Source organism: Bison bison, unplaced genomic scaffold, assembly GCF_000754665.1.
Source record: "Bison bison bison isolate TAMUID 2011002044 unplaced genomic scaffold, Bison_UMD1.0 scf7180017864239, whole genome shotgun sequence".
NCBI lineage: Eukaryota > Metazoa > Chordata > Mammalia > Artiodactyla > Bovidae > Bison > Bison bison.
Genome location: NW_011494811.1, coordinates 5,750,464 through 5,759,975, shown reverse-complemented (window position 1 = coordinate 5,759,975; position 9,512 = coordinate 5,750,464). Strand labels below are relative to the sequence as shown.

Here is a 9,512-nt window from a genome sequence, read left to right as displayed (position 1 = left end):
GCAGCCATGAAATTAAAAGACGCTTACTCCTTGGAAGGAAAGTTATGACTAACCTAGATAGCATATTCAAAAGCAGATACATTACTTTGCCAACAAAGGTCCGTCTAGTGAAGGCTATGGTTTTTCCTGTGGTCATGTATGGATGTGAGAGTTGGACTGTGAAGAAAGCTGAGCGCCAAAGAATTGATGCTTTTGAACTGTGGTGTTGGAGAAGACTCTTGAGAGTCCCTTGGACAGCAAGGAGATCCAACCAGTCCATTCTAAAGGAGATCAGCCCTGGGATTTCTTTGGAAGGAATGATGCTAAAGCTGAAACTCCAGTCCTTTGGCCACCTCATGCGAAGAGTTGACTCATTGGAAAAGACTCTGATGCTGGGAGGGATTGGGGGCAGGAGGAGAAGGGGACGACAGAGGATGAGATGGCTGGATGGCATCACTGACTCGATGGACGTGAGTCTCAGTGAACTCTGGGAGTTGGTGATGGACAGGGAGGCCTGGCGTGCTGCGATTCATGGGGTCACAAAGAGTCGGACACGACTGAGTGACTGATCTGATCTGATCAAGTTTTAGAACTTGGAATCTCATTTACAAAAATGGTTGTAGATGTCCATTTTAAAGACTGTAAGTAATCGACGTTTTTTTAAGGAGCAGTCAATATTTGTTCAGTAGTTTCTCAGTCATTAAAATCACCATAGGACAAATTTTTTCCCCCTAGGACACTTCCTGTGTGGCACTTAATGCGACATTCTTGTGGCATTTTCTGTTGTTTCATTCCAAATCACACACAATACAACTGGCTTCGTCACACTTTGCATCAGATTTTGAAAAGCCCAGAAGGAGAAGCCAGACACTGATTTTATTTCCAGACAGACAGCTCTGGATAGGGATCTCCATGGAGGTGTGGTTATGAAATAGCAGCAGATACTGTCCTCTCACTGAAGAGCAAAATAGAGCAGTTTACAGTAAAAATGTACAGATACCCCAGCCAGCCTCACACAGAGACACGAGCCCACTTCCAACTTTTCACACTTGGGAGATCTTTCTGGCCCTGTCTATTTTGACAAAAACCCAGTATCCCATCTGCTCTCAGAAAGATTTGGAGGTTCATGCAAAGCTCAGCTGGCTGTTAGGGACAAAATTCAGACTTTCCTTCCTTTTTAAATTTTTTTCTTAATCCAGTCATATCTATGTTTTATCCCTTGGCAGGATTTTTGCTTTTACTCATAACTGTGTGCTTGCTGCTAAGTCGATTCAGTCATACCCAACTCTTTGCGACCCCAGAGACGGCAGCCCACCAGGCTTCCCTGTCCCTGGGATTCTCCAGGCAAGAACACTGGAGTGGGTTGCCATTTCCTTCTCCAATGCATGAAAGGGAAAAGTGAAAGTGAAGTTGCTCAGTCGTGTCCGACTCTAGCGACCCCATGGACTGCAGCCCACCAGGCTCCTCTGTCCATGGGATTTTCCAGGCAAGAGTACTAGAGTGGGAACTGTGTGCTTAGTAGTGTTCTAAAAACAATAGAGTGACACGTCAGCAGTGAGTGAAATAAGGCATACTGCATGTGGCCATCCGCTGCTTTGCAAACCATAGAGACTGCTCCTCTCAATCATGCTACCTGTCAAGTATCAAAGATGAGTATTGACATCAGCTGGAAGGCATCATTTACCTGCTATGTGATTTGGGTTTGTAACGCCCAGAGAGGACGCCTGGAGTGATTAAATGCAAACATTGACACTATAGTCAGCTTTCTAACTCTTTACAGTAAATTGCCCCCTGGTTAACATAGAGAAAAAATTTAATTACTCGGAATATACGGAATATACGGATCTTAAGGATTAATATCACCAGTGGTCTTGCATCTCAGCTGCTGGACTGGTATTATACATGGAGCAGTATTCATTCAGAAGGTATTTATTAAATGGCTACTTTGAGGCAGGCACTATTCTAGGTTCTTATCCTAACACTCTAAGGCAGTTGAGTGTGTGGTTTAGAGACAGAGTCCTAATTACATTTCTGCCATTTCAGGCAGTTCAGTTCAGTCTCTCAGTCTTTGCAACCCCATGGACTGCAGCATGCCAGGCTTCCCTGTCCATCACCAACTCCCGGAGCTTACTCAGACTCATGTCTGTTGAGTCGGTGATGCCATCCAACCATCTCATTCTCTGTTGTCCCCTTCTCCTCCGGCCTTCAATCTTCCCCAGCATCAGGGTCTTTTCCAATGAGTCAGTTCTTCATGTCAGGTGGCCAAAGTATTCTGCCATTTACTAACCCCTTTATTCATTTTGTTTAATTTTTGAAAATTTTTGGAAATATTAGTATAGTTTCTTCAGCTATAAAACATAAATAATAATAGTAACCAAGTCATAGGGTTGTTGTGAGAGTTAAATGAGTTGAGAAAAAGTGTGTGTACAAGCCCAGCTATTAGAACAGTGGTCAGTAGGCTCATCTGCTCTCATTATTGCCATTATTATAAGAAGGAGCCTTTTATTGGCCCACCTCTGTATCTGAAAGCTCTACCATTTGTAATTTCTTTGGCTTAAGAAAGTATGTATGTTATCCATCAGGTTAATACATCAACAACTATTGATTGCTGCTGTTGTTGTTCAGACACCAAGTCAGGACCGACTCTGCAACTCTGTGGACTGCATTATGCCAGGCTCCTCTGTCCTCCACTATCTCCTGGAATTTGCTCAAATTCATGTCCTTTAAGTTAATGATGCTGTCTGACCATCTCATTCCTCTGTCACCCCCTTCTCCTTTTGCCTTCAGTCTTTCCCAGCATCAGGGTCTTTTCCAGTGAGGTGGCTCTGCATCAGGTGGCCAAAGTATCAGAGCAACTATTGCTACCAAACATAAACTGATCATTAGGAATACCCTCAAAAGAAAGCACGTTCCTAAGGGTGTGGGACTGAAGGCAGTGTTGTTTTTATGAGAATGAGAAGTTAATTAGTGAAAGGGGAAGACACATCAGGGTCCATTGCCATGATGGACATTGTGGTCATCCCAAGGCAGTATAAGATCTAGCATCCCTGACTAGGGATAATTGAAAAGGGGGTGGAGGGGCCCTGAAAATACAACTCAGGTTTTCCCAAGGCCTGCCTTGGCCTTACGCTATTAAAATGTGAGCATGGGGAATAGGATCTGCAAGAAAACACATGCTTAGCAGTTAACAAGTATACACATTCTGCCTAGGTTCAAAACCTGAATATGCCACTTAATAATAGTATAACTCTGGCCATTTTCCTTAACTGATCTTTGACATCCATAAAACAAACATGATAGAATATTATGGGACTCCTGACAATTAAATTAGACCTTGGAAGCAATGCCGACAGAAAAACTAAGTAAAACTCAGTAAATATTAACCTCTGTCATTGTTATTGTACTTTGCTACTATTGGAGCTGCTTTAATTATTTAGATTCTTTACAAAGTCTTCACTTGATTTTGCGTACCCTATATGGGCCTCTGACTAAATATGAAGTTCAAGTTCAAAATCTTTTTTGCTTCATTTTGTTATAGTTTGAGTATTCTACCAGTGATGTCAGTCATACTGTGACATTCCCAATATAAAATTAGTTTGTTGACAAAGTAGCAGATTTGAAAGCAAACTTATTCTCTTGGTTCTATGTCTAGTTGAAATCCTAGCACTAGAATTAGTCCCTATCTGCAAAATTAAAAATACTATCTAAACTTCAGTTTTATTTGCAAATTACATTTGGCATTTAAGAAGTGCCCCTCCAGTTCCTGAAATTCGGATTTTTTTAAAGACTTAAGTTGATCATTAACCTAATTAGATTCTATTTACTCATAACACTTAAGAATTCAGTTTTGATACTGTGAATGCCAAAGTTTTTAAGGACTACTGGGTACCTTAAACTGCTCCACTGAGAAGATTAAGAGTTATTATTGGCATCGTTTTAAATATGTCCAAAAGTATTGATATAGGGACAATAAAACCAGAGAAGGCAATGGCATCCCACTCCAGTACTCTTGCCTGGAAAATCCCATGGACAGAGGAGCCTGGTGGGCTGCAGTCCACGGGGTCGCTAAGAGTCAGGCACAACTGAGCGACTTCCCTTTCACTTTTCACTTTCATGCATTGGAGAAGGAAATGGCAACCCACTCCAGTGTTCTTGCCTGGAGAATCCCAGGGACGGGGGAGCCTGGTGAGCTGCCGTCTATGGGGTCACACAGAGTCGGACACGACTGAAGCGACTTAGCAGCAGCAGCAGTAGCAGGGGCAATAAACCTTCATTAACTGAGATAACTACAAGTGGAGATGCAGAAAAATTTGACTTCAGTTGAGTCCTCTGTTCATAGTATATAGTGGAAGAATTTTCTAAGTAAAATAGTATTCTCTTTTGTTTTCACTTATTCTTAAGTTTCTGAAACCCATTTACTAGATAATGAATATATTTGTTAGTTGTTTAAAATGTTATACCTCCATTAAGATCGTTTACCTTTGTTAGCAAGTCTAAAGTTCAAGGACTGTGTAATTTCAGCTGCCATCCAGTGAGAATGGTAGGTGTTCTTTGGACAGAGGAATCTTTTAAGTAGCCTTAAATGCATCAGGTAGATGCACCTTCCCCAAAGCTAGTTCATCTTGTTTCAATCTAGACTGCTGTTATCTACACATCACACACAAAACTCTTCAGAACAGAAGTGGCAGATATGTTTTAGCTCATTTGGCAATAGTTGATTGTCAGTAATTACATGAGTTTCTGAGACCAGATCTAAATTAGCGGAAAAGAGTATGTGATTTATTAACACTGAATGAAAGAAAGGGAGCAGCAGCATTTGTGTAAAGTATTTATAATCCTGAATCTTAAAGTTCACCAAGGGCACAGACTATGTTATTTTTGCCCAGCACTCTGTGGCTCTTGATAAGTGTTTATTCTCAAAATACTTTGCACTACATGTACATATCCTTTTTTTTTCTCTGCCAGATCCTAAATGTAATTGTCTTTTATGTTTAGAAAAAAGATACAGGCAAAGAAATGAAGAATGACTTTGTACCATCATCTGAGAGCAAATGGACTTTGACTAGAATCTACTCATTCTCTCAGCCCTGGTCCTAGTTTAGTCCCTGTCTCTTTGGCAAGGGCTCTCAGAGTGCTACGAAGGCGATCTCACATGTACTAACAGATTTTTTTTCATGCTTTCCCAAGGTCTGTCGAGTTGCTTATGAGATCATGCAGACGCTGCATCCCGATGCCTCTGCAAACTTCCATTCTTTGGATGACATCTACTATTTTGGAGGCCAAAATGCCCACAACCAGATTGCTATTTATCCTCACGAACCTCGAACTGCGGATGAAATCCCCATGGAACCTGGAGATATCATTGGCGTGGCTGGAAATCACTGGGATGGCTATTCTAAAGGTGTCAACAGAAAACTGGGAAGGACGGGCCTGTATCCCTCCTACAAAGTTCGAGAGAAGATAGAAACGGTCAAGTACCCCACGTACCCTGAGGCTGAGAAATAAAGCTTAGATGGACCAGAAAGACCACCAAACTCAGTTCAAACCATTTGAGCCAAACAGTACATGAAGAAGGCCCCAACCTAACAGCCCGTGGTTAAAATTAGTCAACATCTTCAGCATCAGGAGCAGCTGGGATCTGACAGATGCTTCATTGGTGGAATTGCTCTTTAACAAGGGCTACAGTGCCCGTAAACCCATGCACAGTCCAATAATGTACTCACGTATAACATGCAAACAGATTGTTTTCTACGTTACCCCTTCTTTCAAGACTATGTCCCCATGAAACAAACACTGCCACATTGTGTAATTTAAGTGACACAGACATTTTGTGTGAGACTTCAAACATGGTGCCTATACCTGAGAGACTTGTGTGACCAAATGAGATGACTTGAATAGTTCCCTCTTGTGGGGAGCTTGATTCTTAGCCAGTGGTGGTATTGTAACCACTGAATTCACTCCAGTCGACAGAATTCAGAATGAGAATGGATGTTTTTGTCTGGAATTTTTTTTTTTTTTTTTTAAGTAATTGCACCGGTTCATCCACCTCATCATTAATAAGTGAAGGATACAACAGAAATTAAAATATTCACACTCCATTAGGAACTTTTGTAAAACAATGCCATGAACAGATTCTTTAGTACTCAATGTTTCTGGACATTCTCTTTGATAACAAAAAATAAATTTTAAAAAGAGGAATTTTGTGGAGTTTCTAGAATTTTATATCAGATGATGATGTAGCCAGCATTATAATGGAAAATGATGATAAAAAGAGGAGTTTGACGATTTTTCTGCTTTACTTTTTTATTTTTCTGTTTTGGATTGAATGGCTTAGCTCAGAGAGTCATTGGTCCATTTGAACACTGAACACTGAGTGTAGTTGGTGCACGTTACAGAGTTGCTCAGAACACTCTTTGGGAGTTTTTATTTTACTGTGAATATTTTGGACCTTGTTTATTTGTTTTAATTAATCAAATAATCGTACTCCTTGCTGTCAGAGGAACTATCCCCTCCATTTCCGAACTAATAATTTCAGGCTTGTTCTTTCTTATTGGGGCTGTTGTCACTTTTTGTGAGTTGAGTCCTGTTATTTCAGCCAAGAAATGATTTTGTACCCTTTGCTATCATGTCCTGCTTTTGAGAGTACCAGGAATCTGTGGTGTTGGGAAGCTGGCTCTGTTTCTGAAATGCGTGTCCAACAGTATATAGAGTTTGGTGAACAAAGTAGAGGGGAACCGGTATGAGACCAAAAATGAACTTGGGATTATCTCATCCAGGTATTTCTTTTTAGTAATTCTACATCAGAATCACTTCAAAAGACAAGACTTTGATACCCCCTACGCTTTCTCTCTGAACGTCACTTTTCTCCTTATAAGATCACTTCCTCTTTTCAGCGGTCTGCCTCTTTATAGATGCCTGGAAGGAGTATTTCATAGCATCGTTTTACCTTCTGAAAGAAAATTTTGATCCATATAGGAACCAGTATCAGGCCTGGTATTAAATTTTAGGAATCCTAGACAAAAAAATCCTGTCCTTCATGTCATCTCTAAATGAAAATGCCTGTGTATAAAATATCCCCACCAAACTTCCCTAAATTCTTCGTACTTTTCCAGTCAAGTCTCCCAGATCTAACTGTTTAGTATTAGTAAGCAATTTTCAATTTAGTTTTGGTACAAGTAAGTCATTTGAGACAAAAATTTCCAGCTGAACAGAGGTACTTTGAAATGCGAGTTATTTTCTAATTCTCATCTCACTTGTCATCAGAGCATCAGTAACCATGGGTTTTTATTTCCTCTGCTGAGATATCTTGTTTTTATTCATTATGAGCTCATTTTCTTCTGCTTCCTTGAACATAGTTGTTACAATTGCTTTAAAACCCTTTTCTGCTAAGTCTAATACCTAATTAATCTCAAAGTTGGTCTCTATTTGTCTTTTCTCTAGAGAAAGAATCACATTTTTCTGGTTATTCAAATATTAAGTAAATTTAGATTGTATCTTGAATATTGTAAGTGTTTATGTTGTAGATTCTGTTATATTCCTCTGAAAAACACGGATGTTTTTGTTTGTGCAGACATTTAACTTCATTGGACTCAAACTGTAAACGGTGTCTTGGGCAACAGCACAAAATCTAAATTATTTTATCTTTACCTGGAGTCTGCCCCATAAATATATGGTTTAGGAGTCAACTAGAGAGGAGGGTAGATTTTACACATAGAATTTGAAGCCCTTTCTTTGGCTTTCTGTATTCTGAGATTTCCATCCTCACTTTCCAGCAGCTGTCATTGCTCTGATTCTGTGACGTCCTCTGCTTCTTCAGCCAGAAAGATGTCAGTTTTCTATCCACCTAAAAGCCATAAAAATGGAAAACTCATCTTGTACCTTTCCCTTCTTCCAAGTTCCAGTCTCTTTCCAGAGTTCGTCTGCTACTTCAGTGACTTTGAGTAGCTTTTTCGTATTTTGTCAAATGTTGATCATTGTTATCCATTGGAAGATCTGTTCGGTAGGTGCTAAAACTTTGTCATACAGGAAGTGAAACTCTGAAGCAGAGATTTAAAATGAAAAAGTATGGTGGGGGATGGAAGAGTCTCTGTTTAGATTCTGACCTTAATAGCTTTAAGCAGGAAGAAAAACAAAACTACCAAATTGTTTAACCTGCGGGTGTGAATGGCTAATGAATACCGCTGACCACTTCCTTCTGAATAGCTTTTCTTAGCCACGTTTTTGCAAATCATCAAGTACATGCCATACTGGCTGCCCTGTTGGGACGACTGACATTTCTTCATCACTGTTGTAATTTCTCCATGAAAATCTGGTTCTTTAAAAGTCTGCATGGTTTTGGATCAAGTGGCCAAGGCAAAGATTTGGGTCTTTTCCTTGTTACTAGACCCGTTTCTGAAAGAGCCTTACCTAGAACAAAGTTATTAGCCTGGTCTCATTGAATTTGGATACCAGCGAAATGCACACTAAAGACAAAACAGTTAACAAAAGTTCTTCCTGGTCCTGCCACTCAAGTCTGATTTAGTGCTGAGCTGAACTTAAAGAGACCATGCCTGTTGTCCAAGTGCTCTCAGCCCTCTTCCAGGATTTCTTTGTGTCCCAAGTGAATGAGACTCGTTGCTTCCCTCTCTGATCTTTAGGTTTTGTCCTATCATATAGAGCGTAGCCTGTTGAGAACATGAATGGCTTCAGCTTCTGAGGGGCTTGAGAGTTTATAAGAGAAAAAGCACATCTAAAAAGCTATCTCACGGAGTGATTATTGTCATCATCTTTTAGTTAGAATGCAATCACTGTGTATTCTTTAAGCAGGAAAAGTATTGGGGTCTAAATGGTGCCTCTAAAAGAATGTCCTCTGTCTCAGTGAAAATAAATCTCTTTTACTTGAGGTGCAGCAGACATGTCCTCTTTGACCACAGCCAACAGCCTGATACTTCATTTGTTCTCCTGGGAGGCTGTACAATAGCCAGGATCAATAGTCTGTACAGAATAGTTGTGTGGCTTGGGAACTTGGCAATAACACCCTAATTTATGCCAGATGCAGACTCTGGGTAATTTTTTAAATGCAGTGCCCAGAAGGAAGCACGAAGGAGAAGTTGCCTTGGCGATTACTGGTTCTTGACAGCAGTCTCTGTCTTGGAAACAGGAAGAAGCTGTTCCAGGATCCTTGGCAGGGCAGACGCAGGCCACGGCAAGTTCTTTGGCTTCAACTTTCACTGACGTTATGCATGTTTGAAGTTGCCCTTCAACAGTACATTCATTTTTGGTTCCTTCATACAAGTCAGAATCTCTGAGTACCTAATCAGCTGTTCAGCCTTGCCATCTGCAGTCCAGTTAACTTGCCACCTGCTTTTTCCTCTCCTTATTCTTAAGACAATCTTGAGTTTGTCTGTCTACAGAAAATGATCTCATGTGAGTGGTTCCTTTGTTATTGTTCCATTGTTCATGCAGTTCCTATGCTAATTACTTAGACTATAGTTTTGTCATTGGCGTCTCCCAGATAACAAGGGAACATCAGCCCTCTTGGACAATTTGAGGTA

At 40.4% G+C, this 9,512-nt stretch overlaps 1 protein-coding gene across 13 annotated transcripts in view; it reads left to right on the top strand.

Moving 5' to 3' along the window:
* FUT8 (fucosyltransferase 8 (alpha (1,6) fucosyltransferase)) overlaps nucleotides 1–6,174 on the top strand; it is a 334,040-nt gene extending 327,866 nt beyond the window's left edge. For all 13 annotated transcript variants that reach the window (XM_010846753.1, XM_010846746.1, XM_010846750.1 and 10 more), the window contains one exon: nucleotides 5,167–6,174. In XM_010846753.1, the coding sequence (XP_010845055.1) occupies nucleotides 5,167–5,484 (318 nt within the window). In that variant the 3' untranslated portion in view covers nucleotides 5,485–6,174. The remainder of the gene's footprint in view (nucleotides 1–5,166) is intronic.
* The last annotated feature ends 3,338 nt before the right edge of the window (nucleotides 6,175–9,512 follow it).